This window comes from Arvicanthis niloticus, chromosome 19 (genome assembly GCF_011762505.2).
Source record: "Arvicanthis niloticus isolate mArvNil1 chromosome 19, mArvNil1.pat.X, whole genome shotgun sequence".
Taxonomy (NCBI): domain Eukaryota; kingdom Metazoa; phylum Chordata; class Mammalia; order Rodentia; family Muridae; genus Arvicanthis; species Arvicanthis niloticus.
Window position 1 is genome coordinate 37,660,887 of NC_047676.1, and position 23,211 is coordinate 37,684,097.

General features: G+C 38.8%; 1 protein-coding gene across 2 annotated transcripts in view; it reads left to right on the forward strand.

Moving 5' to 3' along the window:
- Parp8 (poly(ADP-ribose) polymerase family member 8) overlaps positions 1-22,333 on the forward strand; it is a 165,354-nt gene extending 143,021 nt beyond the window's left edge. For both annotated transcript variants that reach the window (XM_076916193.1, XM_034523612.2), the window contains exons 17-27: positions 586-711; positions 1,579-1,644; positions 6,011-6,078; positions 8,350-8,398; positions 9,365-9,477; positions 9,703-9,775; positions 10,834-10,903; positions 13,802-13,875; positions 14,914-14,983; positions 16,176-16,260; positions 21,954-22,333. In XM_076916193.1, coding sequence (XP_076772308.1) covers positions 586-711; positions 1,579-1,644; positions 6,011-6,078; positions 8,350-8,398; positions 9,365-9,477; positions 9,703-9,775; positions 10,834-10,903; positions 13,802-13,875; positions 14,914-14,983; positions 16,176-16,260; positions 21,954-22,056 — 897 coding nt within the window. In that variant the 3' untranslated portion in view covers positions 22,057-22,333. The remainder of the gene's footprint in view (positions 1-585; positions 712-1,578; positions 1,645-6,010; positions 6,079-8,349; positions 8,399-9,364; positions 9,478-9,702; positions 9,776-10,833; positions 10,904-13,801; positions 13,876-14,913; positions 14,984-16,175; positions 16,261-21,953) is intronic.
- Positions 22,334-23,211: the final 878 nt, after the last annotated feature.

Genomic DNA, 23,211 nt, shown 5'->3' on the forward strand with positions numbered 1-23,211 from the left:
TGGGACCTCGTGAAGGGAGGTAACTTATGATAGACAGTCCTGTTTCTTTGTATATCAGAGGCAAGGTGGTTTCCAGTAATTTGCTTTTTTTAGAACATAGCAAATTTGTCATGGCTGTGTGGATTTTCTAACTTGGAGGTAACCTCCTCCCCTGTCGTGCCAGGTAGGTCTCTAAGATAGCTCCAAAAAGTTTTTATGCATCATTATCTAATGCCTACTGTCATTCCATTCAGCAACACCAGATATTCCAAAGAAGCAGGTATTCCTTTAATATCTTGTCCATTAACAGCACCCTAGCACAGACCTGTCTTGTTCGTCTTACCATTGGATCTAGAACAATACCATCACACACAGAATGCTCATGACAAACACACAGTCATGAGCAATCAGAGGCAACAAATGCTTGTTACATTGAATCAGTGGTCCAATTTTGGCCAAGTTTGGTATAAATTCATGAACTAGTGATTTTAGAGGTGGGTGGCAGTCCCAGGACTTCCTGATTACATTGGGCTGCCATGAGCAGGGCGGGTAGTAGCAAAACATCTGATAGAACCTGGCTGTGACTCAGCTCATCTGTTTTCTAAGGTGGTAGATCTACTCGTGTCCATGTGTAGATCTGCGTTGGAATCTCCTAGAAAAGTCGTCATTTTTGAGCCATATCCTTCTGTGGTAGATCCTAATGACCCTCAGATGTTAGCCTTCAACCCCAGGGTAAGTGGTCCTCCAAGCCCACCATTCACCAAGCTCCTGAGAACCATGATGCAGACTTTAGTCTCACAGCTGTCGTTCCCTTGCATGTCTGTCTTATCAAGTGTCTCCATGGTGATTTTAAGTTCATAGTGTATTCTTTGGAATACACTGAAACCTTTCCCTATTGTTTCTCTCCATCCCCCTAGGAAATTACAGCAGTTAAATTCATATTGTTAAAAGTCTAACCATTTCATAAACACAGCAGAGGTTTTCTGAAGTAACAGAATTTCAAATTGATTGAGAGCCAAGATTGCTTTAGTGTATATTATTGTTCATCTTGAAATCGTTTTTTTTTTGTTTTGTTTTTTTTTTTTTTTTTTTTGAGAAACGAGTGTACAATGCACTCTCGTAAGACCTTTCCCTTCGTGTTTACTTTCTGCATAGAAATGAGGGACCATTTGAGCACACACTGTCACCTTACTCTTTGGGTGACAGTGTTCCAGTCTAAAATTAAAGCAGCTGGGAGATTTGAAGTATATCTTCTTCCAAAAGGATTCTAAGCTTACTTTATTGCTTATTACTTCAGTGTGGTGAAAGCCAGAATCCAGAGCCCCAAACCTTTTTTGTATTTCAAGATTTTTATCCCAGTGAGGTGAACATTATTTTGTGCCCTTACATAAGGAACAACACTTGAGTTTTTCTTCTCTTTGATTCTAGATATCAATCCTCTGTCCTTGCACCATCTTATTACACTGTTTTATGTACCCTCACTGTTTGCGAATTCACTTCGATAGAAAATGCATGTACTGAAACAGTATACTTCTCTTGTGATATGTAACTTGCGAAGGCCCGTAAGTGAATGGTGCCTTTTGTTTCTTTGACTCACAGAAGAAGAACTATGATCGGGTAATGAAAGCTCTGGACAGCATAACTTCCATCAGAGAAATGACACAGGTAAGAAGTGGTCCTGTACTCACGTATGCTTCAGTCTGCATGGGTAAAACGCTACTGTAGAAATGTTTTCAGAAGAACCCCATTATGGAATGTTTGGGTTTTTTTTTCTCATATACAAGACATAATTAAAATCACAAAAGTGTACTAGGATGGTTTAATTCAGCTCTGCCTGTGTCTCTGTGTGGTAACACTGATTTTAAAGAATAAATGCATAATTGTAATCTTAATATTTTGTTCTTAAACTTGAGTAAATTTCTTGAGTACTTGAAGTTAGCAGGATCTTTAAAAACAACATTTAAATATAATAAATACTACCTTTAATACTAACTGGTGCTAATAATTTTAGACATTATTTTCAGTGTTAAAAAAAGACAGATATTTAGGGCAATAGAGACTGATGTTGCATGTGTACAACCATATCTGGATACAGCTATTCTTTGTTGTTGGACTGGGTTTATTTTTTGTTTGTTTTGGGGTGTGTGTGTGTGTGTGTGTGTGTGTGTGTAAGAGAGAGAGAGAGAGAGAGAGAGAGAGAGAGAGAGAGAGAGAGAGAGAGAGAGAGAGAATTAACATATCAACTTGATTATGCCAGCCTTTGATTTGCTATGTAGCTAAGGATACCTCGAATTTCTGATCTTTATCTATCTTGCAAGTGATGGGATTATGAACATATGCCACCATAATAGCTCTAGAAATATTCTCTCTCTTCCTCCCCCTCTTTTTCTTGTGTGTTTATGTGACTGTGTGTTTGTGTGTGTGTGTGTGTTCATGTGATCTCAAGATTTATTTAGAATTATTCTTTAAGATACAAATTCTAGGACTGGAGAAATGGCTCAGGGGTTAAAGGCTGTACTGCTCATTGTCAACACCCACATGGCAGCTCATAGATGTTTGTAGCCCAAGACACACACACACCACCCCCCCACACACCACACACCCACACCCACACCCACACCAAAACAAACCAAAAATAAGCCCAGCCCAAGAACAAAGAATACTTGTCAGTGGATCTGACTCTTTCATATAGACATACTTGCAAACCAAACACCAATGTACTTAAATAAAAATATAAAAATTAAAAACAAAAAAAACATAAAAAAATTGATCAAATATTGTAGGTATAACACAGAACTTGTAACTACTTGGGAATTGGCATTCCCCCTAGGAACAGTCTTGTCTTTTAGGAAGGCTTTGTTGACAAGCTGTGTTGAGCAAAGCTCTAGGTTTAGTATGCAACTTACGTATTCCTAGGCTGCGGCTTGGCACTTAGAAGTGTTCTTGCCATTGAAGTACTGAGGCCTTTTCACTACCAAGAAGTTGGAATTGAGATTTAAAAATCATCATCATCAATAGAAATTAATAATCCAAAATTAACGTTACACTTTGTGTAAAGTTTGCATGTGCCCTTTCGAGGCTTGCCTTGTGCTGCCCCACTGTGAGTGAGGGATGAGTACAAGCTGGGGTCATTCATTCTCTCTGTGGAAGGAAGTCTGCCCAGGTCCACTAACTTTTTCTAGATCCCTCACCCAGGGCTGTCTGTCCTCCACAACTGAGCATCCTCAAATGGACATTTCACAGTTCCAGTTCTTGTCCTTGATTCCTTTGTCACTATTTATCCGTGTTGACCAGTGTTCATTCGTTGGTTTGTTCATTTATCCATGAATACATTTGTTCATTCAACAGTCGATGTTAGACGGTGGCACATGTGAGTACCCATACTTTACAAGTGATACCATTTGTTTTAAGTCCCCCATTTCTTTAAGTGACTATTCTGGGCTTATAGCTTGCAGTGTCATCTGAATCACTTTTCAAAATGAAACGTATTTGTGTGAGAAAGGAAAGTACAAAGTGCATTTTCCATAGGGATAAGAAAGAAGAAATAATGACACATATTAAGTGAAGATAAATATTTTTAGTCCTGATAAAGTATTTGCTACAAAGGATTTGTGCTGTTCTTCAGAGTCTAGAGTCTAGACGCATATATCATTCCCAGATTTAAACATGGCTGCAAACCCTGACTCTAGAATCTGTTCGCTGCCAAAAATTGCTTCCTTTATTCTGGGTTATGTGTAAACTGTTTTAACTGGAGGCAATAGAGACGTTGAAGCATCAGCCTAGGACGTTTAGAGGCCAGAATTGCATAACTACCTCAGCACAGTGTAGCTCATGACCTTGGGCAAATTGCTTAGTTGCTGGAAGTCTTGGTGTTTTCACTATCTGGTTAGGAAAAGCAACTGCTTGTCTGTCTGTCTTGCCTGCCTACCTGCCTGCCTATCTATCTATCTATCTATCTATCTATCTATCTATCTATCTATCTACCTATCTATCTTGTGTAAAGTGGCTTTAATGGGCAGACTGCCCAGTCTTATAGAATAAAATTATTTAATCTTTTTCACAGTATTATACTAGTTCATGTTTTAAAGCTATCTCTGAACTGTTACAAAGAAGTTAGAAATTGTTCCTTGATCAGTAATAAAATGTTTAACTTGGCAATAAATTCCACTCAATTTCTCTTTTGGAGAAGAGTTGTCACATAAATGGCCTTCAGTTTTCATACGGCAGTGGATCATGGCTCTCTGTCCACCTTTAATATTAAAATTCAAGGTGTTCGATATCAAAGAGAAAGACTGCAGAATGCTTTGCCAAGGGCTGGGGCACTTTCTCTTTGGAGCACTGCTGTAGGGGAAGGGCTGCTGCAGGAGCTCAACTTCTTCCCAGCCACTTTCCTTCAACCCCCAAAGGGGTAAGACTTAAAACGGGAATGGAAGACGCTATGAGGAAGAGATAATGCAGGGAGGGAAGGATGAGCCAAGGGGAGTGATGCAGAAATAGAAGATCCTAGAAGTAGCTAAGCGGTAACTCACTGCAGGCACTATGGCAAAGTTGATGGCTTTGCATCTTCTCAAGACAGACACAGAGGGGAGTGCGTGTGGGTGGGGGAGGGGCAGGCAGTTTATGAGGCTAGAGAGTCACTTCTGATAACCTAATGAAGGAAGAATCCAGGCTAAAATTGGATCAAGTTTTCCCATCTTATTTTTAATTTAAAAATAACTACATGATGTACCCCCTTCTCTCTCCTTCCCCCAGTCTCTCTCATGTCCCACCCTAAACATACTCCCTCTCAAATCATGGCCTTTGTTTTTCTCAATTATTGTTGTTTTACACGCACATGCACATGACTAGATATATGAATGCAATCTGCTGAGTGTTTAGTGTTGCTTTTATGGTTGTTGGATGGACCCCTTGGTATTGGATAACCAGCTGGGGACTCATCCATCAGGACAACTACTTCTTCCTCTGCTAGCACCTTCCACACTGGCATGTGAACTGTTGTTGTCTTTGTTCAGGTTCTGTGTTTAGGCAGCCAAATTGTTGAGATTACCAGGATGTAGCTTCCTTATCATATGTGAAAGCACAGCCTCCCAGCAGGCTTTCTGGTCCTCTGTTTCTTACAAATCATTCTAACCCCTTTTCTACCATGTTCTTTGAACCTTAGATGTAGGGGTTGCATTGTAGATTTATCAATTGGGGCTGGGCACTGCATGATCAGTTATCACTTATTATCCATGTTTTGACCTATCCTGCCTTTCTGTAATGAGCTCCATCTGTTGCAAAGATTTATTTATTTGTTTGTTTGTTTGTTTTTGGTGAGAGCTACAGTTACCTAAGGGTGCCAGTATTCAGGATGAAGTCAGACATTATACTGGTTTGGGAATGTGGCAACAGCATGTTCACCTCTAAGATGCATGACATCACAAAGCATGGGTAGGTTAGTTCATTTGGTTTCTAATACCAGAGATAAATTCTCTTTTGGAAGAGGCCCTATGTCCAGACCACTATTGATTATTATCAAGATACGAGTGCTACTATTGCACCAGTAGGGATATCTTGTGATGCTGGGTTATTGTTGTGGTTCACAGGCTTCACAACTGGGATGGACTATTGGTTGCTTATCTCCCTTGGCAGTTTTATTTGCACCATTTGATACTACAAAAGCTAGTCCTCAGAGAGCAAGCTTTCAGGTCAGATCCAACCCAAATCCTCTGAGTCCTTTGTCCAAAGTACACAGTGTCTGCAGCAATAACCTCCAACTTCTGAGAAGTAACCAAGGACAACAGGAATAGCCCATATTGTTTTAGGAGTCTCTTGGGCTCCCCTGTTGGTCAAGTCTCTAAAAGCTAGGAGGCAAGTCTATTCACGATTCCCTTCTCCTCGTGTGAAGAAGATAATTGGCTCTTCCCATGCCAAGTCTAGACAGGCTTTGTTTTAGCTAGACTAGACTGTATCACCTAATCTGATTTTCTTTTTGTTGGGGGTAAAAAGTAAATTTTAAAGAAAAATGAAGGAATGGAATTTTATCTTTCAGGCACCCTATCTGGAAATCAAGAAGCAGATGGATAAACAGGACCCCCTTGCTCATCCACTTCTGCAATGGTATAAGATTATAGTTTTTCTCCTAATAAAAATCAGTAGCTCTTTCCATTTCTAACGGGGGGGGGGGTCGTCTATTTCATAAGCCCTGTAAAGCCACATTTCTACAAGCCTGTGATACCTAGTGATTTTGTTTCCACCCAAGAGTCCTTAATGACTCTCGCTTTAATTAAAACTAGTATATCACAAGAGGAAGATGCTGTTGTGTGCACAAGTAGGAGCACAGTGCATTTGACAGCAGTTAGTGTACAGTCTTAAAGGACATGCTTAGTTAGATTGTGTGCTGAAAGCATGTGGGTTCATTTAATTTTCTAGCTCAGTGAGGACTTGGTTATAAAACTTAATCCTTTTCAGTGAAAAAAAATATCGAAATATGCTTTAGATATTTTGAATTTTGAATTTTGAATTTCATGACTCTCTACTTGACCATGGCAGAAGATGTACTGTTTAAGGGTAAGCCTTGGTGAAGGACACACCATTTAGTCCCAGCCTGTATTCTAGGAGGACTTTAAAGCAAAGAGGAGAGGCAACTTAAAGAATATACCTTGCTTTGATGCCTGCTTCAAGTAGTTTATCCTTTTCTCATGTGCAAAGACTAGACAATGAGAGTTTATAAGGGTTTTGTGTACATGGCTTTTTTGAATTAAATAAAATCACCATAGTTATCCTAGAGTATCACAAGTATACATATTACAGGAGACCGGCCTATGTAAACACTGGGAGTGACAAGCAGTGGCTGAGGAACTGTCGGAGGGCAAACTGGAATGGGGGATAATGATTGGACTGTAAAAAAAAAAGATTAAAGATAATAAAAAACAAAACAAACAAAAAAAAAACTGTCATCAAACAGACAAGAGTCCAGTATCCTCAGATTTCTGATAACATTTGCTTAGTAAAATTTCATAGACCACATGATCTAATAAGACCATGACAAACTTTAGTTACAGAAATTTGCCTGATCTATTAGAATCTGTTATTAAAATACTGACAGATGCAGAAAAAAAAATGACATTTTATAGACATTTATAGTCTCATATTTTCTAATTATACTTGAAGAAGGAACTCAAGCAGAAGCTGGGGGAAGGGGGAACAGGACAGGACAGCCAAGATGTAAAACCCTCAGCAGCTTCCTGGGGAAAATGGAAGGCAAAAAGACAACAGACCGTGCCATTTAAGCTGGCATTGAAGTCAGATATATAGTGGACAGGCAGCCATGGGGTGGGCAGAGAACTTTAGGCAAAGAGTGAAGAAGGTTCAAATCTCATGGGCAAAGCCAATATATTGATGAAATCATGCTTAGAAAAAGAGATAGAAGCACATTACACTTTTCTGAATGAGAAAAGTGAAAGAATATAATGATTTTATCTTACTGCCCTGGGGCCCAGGAAAGCTACTGCACTAGAGGTAGGCATTCTGGGAAGACAAAGCACAGCATCTCCTTAATGCAATGGTTATTCCTCTCTTTGTGGCATGTCTTTAGCCTGCCTTCCTCAAGGTTGTCTTTTGGTCAAACACTTTGAATTCTCCTCTATTTTATACACAGTAGACTATGTGTATGAAGCATTCATAGTTTCAAGTACCTGGGTGAAAATGGTCAACTTTAGTGTCATGTATGTTGACTTTTGTGGATAAGCCACTGTCAACTCTTGTCAACTTAAAAATATCCTTACCTGTTTGAACAAACAGAATCTTTATTGAAAGCCATTCTTCATCCAGGAGATGTTGGAAGCACAACGATCAGGGCCATGGATCAGCTTCTCAGAGATAGACTCTTATTATTTGCTAGTATTGAATCTCCAAAAATGTTCATGTCGCTAATATTTAGGCTTGTGCTTTTTGTTGTTGTTGTTGTTGTTGTTTTTGTTTTGTTTTTTTGTTGTTTTTTGTTTGTTTGTTTTTGAGACAGGGTTTCCCTGTTATAGCCTTGGCTGTCCTGGAACTCACACTGTAGTCCAGGCTGGCCTCGAACTCAGAAATCCACCTGCCTCTGCCTCCCAAGTGCTGGAATTGAAGGCATGCGCCACCACTGCCCGGTGGGTTGTGCTTTTTTAAAATGGCATTTTCACAAGTTTTATGGCACTATCTTTTTTGTTGTTATGTAAGCTCCTTAGATTGTGTTAGTAAGTAAACCGAACTTACGTAATCAACTGAAAAGCATCACTGAATTTTGTTTGTGGCACAGCAAAACTACCTTTGCATCACTTGCTGATTATCCTGCAAAACAGTCAAGATAATTGCTACGTAGTTTTGACTGACTGATCATTTCTATTTCAGGGTCATCTCAAGTAATAGGTCACATATTGTGAAACTGCCAGTCAACAGGGTAAGTTGTGTTTTCATATAAATGGGAGAAAGTGTTAGCTGGAAGGACTGGCCAGTGTGATTCTTAGGCAGCTTGTCCAGAGGTGGATATGACCCAGCTCAGTTCTTCAGTTCCTGTTTGTGCATGAGCTGCAAACCTTTTTCAGATATTAAACCTATATCCAGTGTGTACCCTGCCCTTTTAAATGAATTAAAAAACAACAATATGAGAGAATGTATTCTTTCTAAAAGAGTTGGAAAAGTAACATCTAGGGAGTGATTGTGCATCAAGAGTTCTGCCTTTCCATATTTGAAACGCTAGATTCAAACTCCTTGCTTATGAGCCTATGAAGTATTTAAATCTTTCTGAGAAGCTAGCGGTCCCTGACTGCAGTGCTCATCACCATATAAGAGCAGCATTGAAAACTCTTCTCTCCTTATTTTCAAATCTCCGCATGGGAGATTGCTGCATGTTACATTCCCGGGTAAGTATCCAAGCAGAAAGGGAAAGAGTTAGGGGGTCGTGTCGAGCAGTTCACCTGATCTCATCCCATGGTTAAAGAGCAAAAGCATGAAAATAAAGCCAAAGGATGATCTTCATTTTAAAATTGTGTGTTGACTCCAGAATAATTATTTTTGCGTGTGTGGCTGCTAATACATGCCCTGAACTCTATAATAAAAGTCTTACAAAGAAATGTCCTCGAGAGCAGTCCAGTGTGAGCATGACAGGGCAGTGGACTTTAAGCGTCAATGGCTTGGGCTTGTCTGCCACCCCTTTTTTTCTGGCTAGCTCAAAGAAGTCGCTTCCCATGGGTAATTCCATGTGAGGTCTAACTTAAGCGGATTTCTAAAAAATATGTAGGGTTTTAAACAAGTCCGAAAAAGTCATTAGTGTAAAATTTCTCTGTTTTGACATCGGCTAACTTGGATAATCCCTAAGCTGGCAAAACATTGACATAGCATCACTTACTATTCCTTTGCATGACAGCAACTGAAGTTCATGCACACTCCACACCAGTTCCTCCTTCTCAGCAGTCCACCAGCCAAAGAGTCCAACTTCAGAGCTGCCAAGAAGCTCTTTGGGAGCACCTTCGCGTTTCAGTGAGTATGGCTGTGAGGGAGGGGGGGCCCCACCCGGTCTTCCAGAAGTGAAGGGGAGAAAACAGTGTCTTGGAGGTTGACACTAACTGACAAATCAGCAGTTTCAATATTTAACTTGGAAGCTCAGAACTTCTGAAAGCATCATGACTTCTTATGCAGAGACCAATTGTAGAGATACCTGACTTTCTGCCTTTGCCTTTTTCCCTCCCCACTTCTGTGGTTTAGTGGCTCTCACATTGAAAACTGGCACTCTATCCTGAGGAATGGTCTGGTCGTTGCCTCTAACACGCGTCTACAGGTAACATCTTTCCGTGTTTTAGTAAGAGCCTATTTATTTGTAAAGGCAAGATATGAGCTCTAAAACATTTATTTAAAATATTATCCAGAATTTCTAATAATGATGGGTACATTTTCACAACATAACTGAAGTAAGATTGATCGATGCCTGACAATAAAGGGTTCTTCGGGAGAGAAAGTGAAAGTCACACTTTGAAAGTAAGAACTAAAATAAGACAGTGCAGAAAGTAAAGGCATATTTTCCATCCATTTTTCTAAAGTGAATTTCTATAGTAATGTGCCCCAGTGTGCCTTAATTTTGCTTATTCCTCTTCAAATCCATACCTCCAAATTACATTTGACGCAGCATAAGTGTGTTACCATTTTAGTTAGTCCTGATGTTCCATAGCACAAAGACATGAGAAGAGAAACAGTCCAGCCTCATCAGTCACCTGAGCCAGTTGTCACTGTACAGTAACAACACAGGGGACAGAATTAACTATGCTTGTCAGCAAGCCTAAACCCGTTGATTTGGTACCAAGTTCTTAGACCTAGCATGTGAGGCCCCTACAGTGTAGAAATGAAATTGAAGAAGTTTAAATGCTCTGAGGAGTTGTTCTTTCTACCACTTGAAACATTTCACATAATGCAACTCCTTTTAACTAGAAACACTCAGTGGAAGGGTGGACTGGCAGATGAGGTACACAGTGATGATGATCTGTGTTCATATTGCGACTTGTTGTGTTCCTGAGAATATCTCTCCAGGCTTTTCAGCAAGTCTCACTTTTAGAATTTTAGATCCATTAGAAGAAGAACTGAGTATAGTCCTTTATGACTAATGACTCTCTTTATTACTGGCAGAGTAGAGAAATTCTTCTGCTCTTTTTCCTCTCATTTTTTTTCTTTATCGACTCATTCCAAACGAGACAGTGGTGCTCTTCTTACATTTGACCCAGCATAAGTGTCCTATCATTTTAGTTAGACCTAATGTTCCAACAAGAAACCGACTGCCCTCCTCTGTATGATGTTAATTCAAAGCACTGACCGATGTCTTTCTCTCTCTTAAACGTCACGTGGCAGCTCCACGGTGCCATGTATGGAAGTGGGATCTATCTTAGCCCAATGTCGAGCATATCGTTTGGTTACTCAGGTAATCCTGCATTTCATTTTTAATTTCAGGCTTACCACTTGATGAGATGGGGGATGTCAGAGTTAAATTGAAAGCATGTTTTGTAGGAAGCCTGGAAAATTTTAAGCATGGAAAGGATGATTTCCTTTTTATTGGCATTGAACAATTACTTTTGTAGTGGAATTTATAGTTAGTGTTTCTTTGCATTTTTAAATTTGACTATGGAGTAATTAAACAGTTTTTAAATAGATTCAAATTACACAGAATAAAAAAAAACAAAGCAAATAACAATTTATCAAAATTGCCCTAAAATCTTAGTATCAAAATTCTTTAACTACTTCTGCAGCAGGTGTGTGTATGCGTGTGTGCATGTGTGTGTGTGTGTGTGTGTGTGTGTGTGTGTGTGTGTGTGTGTATGTGTGTGTGTGTGATGATCACACTGCACATTTCCAGGGAATGCTTTACATATGGTTCCTGAATGCTAAATCTTAGTATTTCCAAATTGCGGGCAATGATACGTAGAGAAGACTATAAACTAGGAGACCATTAACCTGGCCCATCTATCTGTTCATTAGTCAAGGTCTCTGCAAATTGAACCACAGTAACTTGCCTTTTAGTGGTGACATAAATTGAGTACTTATACAGATACTTAAAAATATCACTGATCGAAAAGACAATAAAAGGCTGATGGAAAGAAAATGTACAATTTTAGAGGACTACAAGATAGCAAAACATGAGACATAGAAATATATAATCAAGAATTGTAATTAGGCAGAGTTAAGTTCAGTGTTACCATATGACTACTATTGCTTGGCAAGCTGACATATATAAAGGGAAGCAACCCCTTTATTCTCTCCTTAGAGTCTTCAGATCCGTGAACCTAGTGAATCAGTTTATCGCGTGATTTTTCAGTTTCTCAAATCATCCACTGTGTAGCACTCAGCTGGGAGACTGGTTGTTCTGGTTGCCTGACTCCAGGCCGGACACTTGGGTGGGAATGAGTTGGACCTGATAGCCTAGATATGGATGATCGAATTTGGTGAACCCAAAAGCATTGAACTTAGAGTTTTCCAGAGTGTTGAGAGCATCAGGCAGCTTCTGTGTGGCTTTTCTGATCTTATTTCTCAAGTTTTATGAGATTGACACACACACACACACAGAGAGAGAGAGAGAGAGAGAGAGAGAGAGAGAGAGAGAGAGAGAGAGAGGAGAGAGAGAGTGTCAAGGCCATCACAAACCCTTCCATTCTCTCTGTTGATTATCTGTTGATGAAGGATTGACAGGTTATATAGTAACAGAGCAAGTAAGTTAAGAAATACTGTTATAAATGGGGCTGGGGTTGGGGTCTTGTGTTTGTGGATCCCATTCCCCTAACTGGGCTGCATTGTCTGACCTCAGTGGGCTAGGATGGGCCCAGTTCTGCAATGACTTAATGTGCAGGAGTATGGGGGGATGAAAGAGGTGATAGAGGAGGGACTCTCTCATCTCAGAGCAGAAGGGGAGGGGAAATGGGGGAGGATCTGTGTACTAGGAGGAGGGGGGCTGACAGTGGAGTGTAAAGTGAATAAATTAATAGAAAAGGAAATACTATTATAGTGAGACATTGACATAACACTAAAGATAAGTGTCAGATGGACAAAATAGTATTGAGACAGGCAACGGGAAAGAACTAAAATCAGATTTAAAACTAAATACTGTTTAGCTAAATAATACATCATCAACATAGATAGTAAAAATGACAAAAACAGAAAATCATTTTTTTATTTCTGCTTCTTATGCTAGTACATAGAGTCCTTAAACAGGATTATAAAAACAGTTGGGAGGAGACTAGGTACAGATGAATGGATGTGAAATTTTGTCTTTGCATGTGTATTTATCTAGAAGAGAGTCGATAGCTTTTATCAGAATCTGAGAGGCTCCTGACATATTTCTAAAAGGAGGAATTAAGGACTTGGGATGTAGCTTGTTGATAGAGACCTTGAGTTCTGTCCATAGCTCAGGTTGGGGCAGGGGGTAGGGGTGTGAAATCTCCAGAGATAGATGAAGTTGTAGTTGGTTTTGAGGTCTGAAGACATAGAGCCTAGACCGTCGAACAGCCCTGCACATAGTACTTTGCCATTCCCCCTGTTCTACATGTCAGGTCTGTTCCTACCTACCTGGGCAACTTCCAGAGAATGCCTGGCTTGGAAAAGGTTAGACAAACTTACTTTGCAAATTTCTCAACATATCTGCTTCTTGGCACCAAGATATTTATTGAAATTCAAGAATTTCTCAGTTTCTGGTGTGGTAGTATGTTGAACATTGTCATAGATTTAGTTTTTGCATAATCTACAATGAAATATACATTGGTTCTCTTTTTCTAAAAGATTTCACAGCAGAACATTATATCATGACTTCAATAGAGTGAAAGCTAAAATTTATGATTGAGCATAGACAATAGTACATATAATTTGAGTTAAAAAGATTAGAATTTCTACACAGAAGCGAGTGTATATTAGCAGTTTTCAATGGTGAAAGCTCGCTTATCTCCTGTCTGAATTTTTCAGTCTAATCTTATCCTAGTACTCAACAGGCAATACAGATGGAAGTTAATTCTAAGTCACTAAACATTTTTAAATCAACTTCTATGAGTACTCTAATTATAGTGTATACAAAATAATTTTCTATCCCCATTTTTAATGTCAAGAACAAACAGAGATTCCTATTTTAGAACTCTTCTGGGAGTTCCCAGATGTGCAAACCATCAGCTCTGGGCTCTGAGGTACAAGCAGCTATTGCCTCGTGAGCCTATTGTGGCCAAGTCTGGATTGGTGTGATTAGACTTCTGCCTACAGTACAACTTTTGACATACATCTATTGTACTTTCATTTGCTTCAGTCAGCTGTGTCTCTGAGTTCCTACTGTGCTGATGTTTTTCAGGGATGAACAAGAAGCAGAAGGTGTCAACCAAGGACGAGCCAGCTTCAAGTAGTAAAAACAACAATTCGTCCCAGGTACTGTCAAAGGGTAAACAGTGAACTCTAGCTTCATTAGACAGCAGGATGTTGATAAATACTGAGGATTATTAAGCCTAAAAATGTACTTTAAGTCATCATTACTTATGATGGAGTCAAACTCACTCTAAATGCAAAACATCACTGCATGTAGGTAATAATTAATATACATTCATGAACACACACATATCCTGGTGTTTCACTGTACTAGCGGAGTCTAGACTTTGGAGAATAAAACTAGATTATTACTCCTGTCTTCTTTACAAAACAAACTAGAAACATGGTTAAGTCAATGGACTATTAAATGACAAAGAAGAAGACCTCACAGAAAGGGATGTTTAACGTTATAGAGAAGTTAATGCTAGAGTGAATGCTACCTGGCATGGTCAGGAGAAAATACTTCTGAGAAGGATTGCCTTTGAGTGTAGCATTAGAGATAGAAACAGCGTGAGCCACATGTCTCTGAGAGAAAGAACATTCCAGACAGAGTGGGGCCAAATTTTATACTTTTGTGAGAATATAAGAACATCGTGGGGAAACTAAAACCCATCTGATGAATAATGAACTTTGATTAATATCTGAAAGTAAACCCGACTTCTACATGGAGTGCTTTTGAAACCTCTGTGGCTTCGTAAGTAATGCTGTAAATGTGGGTTGATTTCGCTGGTCGCATTGTCTAGAGTGGTTGATTTTAAAGTTTGAAAACATCATGCAAATTTCATTGTTTGCCTTGATATAAATGTCAGCCTCGCAGGTAAAACTAACTTTGAATTCTACTTGTGTGTTCTGAGACTACCGAACTGTTTCAACATTGCTTCAGTTCACTGGCCTCATGAATGACTTGACAAAGATTATTTACATACATTAAATGATGTAACAAAAACAACTGGCGGTTAAAAAGAATGCATAGATCTTGGTAGATAACTCTCCACAACCCTCCTAACGGTTCATGTTTATTAACGACAAGCACTTGTCAATGCTTACTAGCGTATCCCGTTTTCATTTTAACTGTAATTTTTCAATTGTTTTATGATTTAGTCTCAGAAAAAAGGACAGCAGTCCCAGTTCCTGCAGAGCCGTAACTTGAAATGCATAGCCTTATGTGAAGGTGAGTGCCTTGGCCTTACATCCTAGCTCTGTATTTCAGAACTGACGTGTGCTTACAGAGAGTTCATGAGGAAGTAGTGAAGTATTGTTTCTTAAGACCATCTCAGAGGGCACAGTGGAAAGTGAGCATAATTGAGATCATAGAGGCTAAAATAAAAGTGCAGAGCTGTCATGGGTTCTGACAGGGCCGTATTATTCCTGGCCTGTTTTTCCAAACGTAACTCAACTTTCTTTCTTTTTTTTTTTTTTTAAATAAAAAAACACTTTATTTATCACTATTTGTATAAACATATATACTTATACATGTATACATATATAAACAATAATTAAATAATAAGATGTATTTAAAAAAGTATGGGCGGTTGGGAAAAGTGGGAGGAATGAGAGAAAGGGGAAAATTATGCATATTCAGTGTTCATATATGAAATTCTCAAAAAGGAATCCAGTTTTTTAAAATGTTCAACAGATCAACTAGCATTTTACAGTACGAAAATAAATATGACCTATAATTACGGTAAAGGACATTTTAACTCACTACAAACTTTGAAGTTTAAAACGAGATCAATAAAAATAATTTTACCCAGCACAAAAACCACAATAACGTTTTATAATTCAAAGTATGTAACTCAACTTTCATATAGTGTATTTCTTATTTGTTCTTGTGATGCTTCCTCTTCAAGTTGGTGCTTGACTGTGTAAGACAATGAAAAGCTTGACTGAGCTGTGCACCAAGAAGATAACACGATAGGACTTTCCATTACTCCAGAAAAGGCATTTCATTCTGAACTCAGTGCAGAAAGATTGACAGGTCGCTTGGAAGATCATAGGGTTTTCTTTGTTCTTGCTCTAATGTCTGACAAGCTTCAAGTCATCTTATCTTTCTGAGTCAAGACTTTCAGTAGCTTCTAGTGTCTGTCTCAAGTGTTCCACACCTGACTGTTATGTGTGACAGTAAGTTGCTGTCTGGGCTCTCATGACCTATTTGTTTCTGATAGTAGTCAAATGATTTCCTTAATAGTGAAGTAGCCTTTTGTTGATTTCATTTTAATATGTTGGCTGATATGATATTCACTTTATATTTGTTTGGAAAACTATTTTTGCCTTTAGATTTCATACAGAAGGACAATAGTACTTCAATGAAGTACTATTCCTTTAGAATGAAAACGGTCTTTAACTATGTCTTCCACTTACAGTGATCACGTCACCTGACCTGCACAAACATGGAGAGATATGGGTTGTCCCAAACACGGATCATGTCTGCACACGATTCTTTTTTGTGTAAGTCTAAATGCTCGGATTTGTACATTACTGTGTTTTCTACAAATGAAAAAGTGACTGCAGTATTATTTTCTCACTTTAGCTGCCAAATGTAACAAACAAATAATAGAACTTCTCGTGAGTCTAATGATTGTTACATCTCAGTAAGCTTATTGAGGAAAGTGGTGGTTACACGCTGTTAATCTATAAGAACTAAAGGAAAACCATCTATATGTGCTTTAGTGAGGAAAGATTTTAGAACTGCAGACAGAGAAGGTGGTGATGAAAATATTCTATAAAAATTAATGAGCATTTCATTGTAGGCTGGCAAGGTATTGCATGTTGGCCTGTGTGTTTGTTGGCACACAAGTAGAAAAGCATTGTTTGCATCCCAAATCCATGGATGTAGTAAGCCAACCTGAGTTTTCACTCCAGCTTTGCCTCTGTAGTCCCATTTCCTCTTCCTGGCCATAGCTCTTTCCTGACCTTGGCTCAGAACAGATTTTAGGAATGAACTGAGTGGTTGGTTTTGTAGTTTATGGAGTATCTAAAAGCAAGTTGAAAAGTGATGTGGGTTCCTTTATAAATATGTCAATGCAATGGCATTAAAATTCCATCAATCCATTATAGGTCCACCGAACCTGTGTGTTTGGATTCAAGAGCATGTGGACAGCTTGTCCACAGTGAGAGATTCTATGGAAACTATGATTTTCTTACAGCATTTATTCACTGGCTACAGGTTTTGTAGCAATGGGTATAGCAGCTCCTGCTTTGGTTAAGGAGTTTGAGTTCCAACTCCACGGAAATGAGGAAGAACAATCACCAAGTTGTATAACTCTAAGCTTCATCAACAAAATGAGAAAAGTATGCCTACCTGCAGCACTTAGAGACTCAACAGCAAGCAGATGGCTCACAAAGAACATTGGTTCTTTTATTACCTACAATTAGATGATTTGCAAAGGTATAGCTGTGGGGCCTCGGCACATCTAGAGTAGCATTTTGGATCTAATAGCAGTAGGATTGTGATACATCCTCAGGTCCAGATTGCTGAGTCAGGAAGTGGTCCTTTGGCAGGACCCCTACTTGACCAAACTCTACTCAAAGTGGAGGCCAGAGGATCACACAGCTGAAGTCTATACAGGTCAGCCTAGGAGGGCCCAATGACAGCAAGAAGGACTGCATGGGCTCGTGAGCTATGTCAGTATACATTACATTGAAACATTATTCTGAGATTAAGCCTATGTAGGTCTCTAGTACAAAGCTCATAAAACCTTCTCATTTTTCTTGGCTAGTTGATTATTATCCATTGTTAGAAGCTAGGCCCTCTAGAAATAAGCTTTAATTACTAAATTACCTTATCCATCTAGTAGGCTTGAGATGTTGATAAAAGGATAACTCCAGGGTCTTGTTGTGTAATCTGTTCCTCTATAGCTTACAAAAATTCAGATTTATTGAACAGAACAAACAGCCTTCCATAGAGAAGTAGCTCAATTCTCAATATGACATTTTTATATTTTCATAAATGATACATAAAACACATGTAGAGGACTAATTACAGGAGAAAAGGACTCCTGTTCTCAACAATAGTGAATAGAGAAGTGAAGCTGTCTGATGAAAACCAATGTGCCCAGATGCTTTCAAAATGATTCACAGGGGAAATCTTTATTAAGGTAATTTTCATTGCTTTGTAAACACAATGAGATGCCATCTTTTTGTTTTTTGCACCCTCAGTAGATGGAACTCATTATGTAAGACTGGTAAATTCAAAACACACCAAGGAGAAAATGCATTCAAGTTGTTATTGTACATTCTAATTACAGCTTTTAGTCTCTTCTTTCATAAAAGCTACAAGCCTAGGGTTGTGCCTCTCTTATGAGTGTAGCATCTAGGAAAGAGTAAGTCAATGAGGATGAAATTAACCATTAGGCAATAACCCAGTTTATAATATTTTTCTTATTTAAACAAATATTTTATTACATTGCATGGGCACTGATGTTAGGAACTGTGACTGATGATGAGGATGTAAGTTAATTTGCATTTCTTATAAGTAGTATATGAAAACACTGAAAATTAAGACAATTTCCATGTTGATGTCATTTCCCAGAACCATGGAGATCACAATATAGTCATTTAGTGTCTTCTTCAAAATCTCTCTCACATCTCAGCAACACTAATGGGAAAATTCTATGGAATAGACTGATATGAGACAAAGTATTCAAATAAAACTGAAAAGACTGGACTGCTTGTGGGAGGAGAGGCACATGTTTGAAAACTGATTTTTTAGGAAATCCTCAAATGATTGAATAAGAATAAATACTTCAGGCAAAATGGAGTAATACAGATGTTATGACCAGATCCCAGCCCATTTCTAGTAGTAGAAGTTGTAAAGCTTGATTTTTCTACCAACTGTTGGAACACTTGTATAAACATATGAAGACCTACTATGTGTAAAGTGAGAGAACTGACTTCCAAAGGGTCAGGAGATGGGCTGAAGCAGAAGACCAAGCACACCGAATGTCAGGCCATACTCACAGACATGTCTCCCCATCCTCTTTCCATTTTCTCTGAGTCTTCAGTCATACTTACTACACAGTGTAGGCTGGCCTCAAACTCTTAGCAATCATCCTACCTCAGCCCTCAGTGCTGGAGTTATAAGTCTGTAGGCTAGACCATGTAGATTGTTTCACTATGAACAAGAGGGTTTTGAGAGATAGAGATGAAAATTTACTATTGTGATTTTTTTTTATATAATTAGGTTAAAAATAATAAAATCAGAGGTGGTCAGTTGATCTGACAAAATGGCCAAGTATGGGCTCAGGAAATGACTGGGAAGCAAGAGAGGATGCCCTGTTCCTAAGCTGCATAGGGACAGGGAAAATTTTAGAGCAGGTTAGCATGTCTTACTTGTCTGGAAAGGAGAGTCTAAGTACTCAGAGCTCTTAACGCTTCCTTCACTGCAAGATGGAGCTGTCTGTGATTGGTCGGTGTACATTGACTGGTAAATATATGTAGAATTTGTACCCAGCCCTATCTCTGAAAACATTTTAGAAGTGCTCAAGTATAAGAGCAGGAAGGATCACATTTTGTCTGTAGTACATGGGGCCAAATATGTCAGGACCTTGGGCCAAGCAGTTCTTTGTCCTATGTACATATCAGGAATTCCTCTTCAGTCCAGTTTGCCTTTCAAGTTCAAACAACCTCCTCTTCCATCAAATTTTCTTGAAAATGGGACAAGAAGACTCTGGTGTCTTGGCTTTCCTGTGGCACATGGTAGAGCTTCCACTTAAAATTTAGTTCATTAAACTTCTGAATGAATAAAAATATTTGGCATAAAATTTCCTTCCTGTCTCTTTCTCTGCCCCACCTCCATGCGGCTCTCTGCATTTGGTTTTCCCCACTGATCAGTAACTTGTTTTTAATTTTGGCTTTGTCAGGCAGGGTCTCACTATGTAATCCATAGTGCTTTTGAACTCAACCGTGATCCTCCTGCCTCAACTTCCCTCAGCTTTGGTTTTGATTTATTATTTTTATTTCTGTCTTTTTTTTAAGTTTGAAATGTTTTAGGTCAATACAAGAAGAATGTATAAGAAATGTATAATGACTATCAGGTAAAAGTCAAGACCATCTTTAGTCATCCGTTTATAAAAGGTAGACACTGTTTAACTATAGACTTTGATAGGAAGCAATTTACTTGCAGAATTAGAAGACAGAACCTCGCCTTTGCCAGTGAAGGCATCCCCTGTGTGAATACTGATAAATACTTACAGGGCCAACAAGCCCTGCTTGATCTCCAGTCTCTAAATGAATCCAGTTTGTCCCTAAGCCTGATCCCTTTTCAAGCTCTAAGCTGCCCTGTCACTTCTCCCAGTGCATGGCAGCTGCCTGTCACCCTTGAGAGGCATCAGTGCCTCACAGACCGATCTGTTCTCTGCAATGCTATGTGTTATGAGGAGAGGGGTCTGGTGTGTAGTTTCTCAGCCCTACCATTGCTTCTGGTTTTCTTCCTCATGGACCAAGCTTCAGCTGCTGTGCTGTGATTTTTACAGTTGAGGCTCTGTTCTTCCTCAGTGAAGCAGAGATTCTGTCCTCTACTCCATCTTTCTTCATTTTGTCTTCCTATACATGCCATTAGTAGGGTAGGAGAGAGCGAAGGCCTGCATCTTAACTGCTGATTGGCTATTTGCTCTCAAAGATCCTAACAATACCTTTAAAAAAGTAAACTTCTGATTTAGTTTGAACAACTCTAACATTTTCTCATTCTTTTTGTAAAGGGATGTTTTTATTTATTATTTTTTCTGTGTGTTCATATGTATGTGCTTACATGAGCTTATATGTACCGTGTGCATGCAGATGTCCTCTCAGGGGGCATCAGATTTCCTAGAAGTGGCCGTGAGCCACTTGCTATAGGCACTGAGAACCAAGCCCGAGACTGCAAGAGCAGTGAGTACTCTTGTTGTTTAGCCTTCTCTCCAGCCCACATAGGCTGATTCTTAATGTGGCATTTACTCTTTGATTTCCTGAGAAAATATTAGTGCTTAGACTATGCGCTAGGCATTTTAATGAATTCCCATCTTACGGCGATGTTACAGCATTGAGGTAGAAGAAACAGGGCAAATTGTGTGTAAACTAGAAAACCTGTATGATAAGAATCAGCGAAGCTTATCAATATTCTGGTCCAACTCGTCTTGGAACTTGGACTAGACGCAAGTGGAATTATCACTTTGTGTTTAAGCAGTGTATTATGTAAGGAGCTAAGTTCCCATTTCTGTGTGAGAGTGTTTTATTTTCCCACCTCATGCTATCTCAAGAGAATTTAAGTATGGCAAGGAAAAGACAGAAGCATGCATTAATCTCGGAGACACTGTGCTTATGCCTCTGGTTATCTATTTTGAAGTAATTACCACTTCTCTACATCGTCTTTCTTGAAGCCGTTTTTATGTCGTAAAATTAATTCATCACCTATTTCACTCCGAATATTATCATTTCAAGTTTGAAAATTTGTTCTTTGGAAATCTTTATTGCCCAAGTCAGCTTATTTGAGGAAATGAATTATCTAAAATGTAATTATTTCTTTCCCAAGCACTTAGCAATTGCTGTCCTTTAGAACTGTCTCTTTACCTTTTCACTGCTAGGCTGGACTTAGCTGGCTTGCAGTCTTCTGTGAAGTGCCGGCATAAACAGAAATATATTACAGACCAAGAGAACAAGCCTCTGGTTGATGAGGAAAACTGGAGTGCTGATTACGTGACATAGTAGTTAGAAGGTGGCCATGGCAAGGAAGCAGGAGTAGACTGTGAAGCTAGTGCAGCTCAGGGAGGGGACAGCTGAGACATGAGTCGGCTAAGATGTCCAGAATACAAGGAGCATGAAGGTGAAGATGGTGGATTCTTTTGCAGTTAATGTCACAGCAGCCATTGAGAGAGATGCTTGCATTGTGAAAGACACGTGCATGTCCCTACAATTCTGGCAATGCTTTATGGGAGATGAAGCACTTAACATTGAAACTGACAGAGGGGGATACATGAAGGTGTGGCAGAAAAGAACAAACAGTGCCAAGTTTCATCTTTAACACACATTATTAAGTACAAAGCCAAACCAAATTACCTTGTGTTTTTGGTTTCCTTGGATTAATTTTAAGAATCAGATGGGAATTTTGAAGCCATTTAAACAGTGCCATCTCTGTCCACATTTCCTGTTTCTGCTTTCTGTTGTAGCTATGAAGATGGCCAGGTGGGAGATGCCAATATCAACACGCAAGAAGGAGGTATTCACAAAGAGATACTCCGAGTGATTGGTAATCAGACTGCGACTGGTTAACGGACCACACCACATAACAGGATTCGAAAGCCTTCCTCGGGTTCAAAGCTGGATTTTGAACTGAAGAAGATGACAAAATAATTTATTGTTATAAACAAAATTAACCCTTTGAATACTGATTTTTTTTTCTTTTCTTAGTATTTCTAAATATTTCATTAAATGCCTAAAATGGTATAAGATTCACCAGTTGTAGGGTTACGGAATCTAGTCAATAAACATTAAACAGCACTTAAGCTGAAGTTTGGGTTGCATACACAATAAACAGATTGAAAAAAGAGTTCTGTGCTGATATTTTTATATGAAATTCTTTAATTGGCCATTCGGTATTATATACTGCTGTTTTAGAGTACTGAAATAGAATTGAGGTCATTTTATAATGGCTTCTAAATCTGCCAGACGGTCTGCAATAAGTACAATGTCTGCACATTGCGGTGTGCTCAGTCAGTATGAGTCACGCCAACATTCAAATGCCATAGGAGAGATATTCCTATTCTCGTGTCTTTTCTTACAAAACGTCCGTTAGGTCCAGAGGCAGTGCCATGCCAGAAGGCATGTAGCACACCCATCTGTAGATGTCATGTTTCAGGATGTGTGATTGAGTACACACGTGCATGTTCCTACATGTATTTTGACAACAGAGATGGATAGCTTCTTCGTTCTGTTATTTAGTGAACAGAAAATCACAATCAATAAGCAGTAAGTCTGGACATAAACCGTGATATGAGCCAAATTTACTATAACTCATTCACATTCACAAAAAATAATTATACACCTATTGTTTTCCCAGTAGTTTGAAGAACTATCCCACTGGTTAATATAACTCATTTAAAATGTTATCTGAAAGTAAACTAAGGGAAAAGTAATGTCCCTGGTGACTTAAATCTGTATTTAAACAGCTAGTTGAGTTTTTAAAAGGACCACAGAATTAACAGAAAGTGCACACTTCTTATTTCTTCCAGTTGAGTTTATTTGTACCATATCTGTATTTTTATATTTTTCACCTGCTACCTCTGATTATTTTTTCATATTGAGAAAGAAGGTAAACCTTGAAGCTTCTTTTACATTAAAAGAACACAAGCTTACAGAGAAAACTTGCCCCCACTTTCAGCTCATTGTTATCAAGAGTCATGCACTCATCCAATCCTTTGTTTTTGA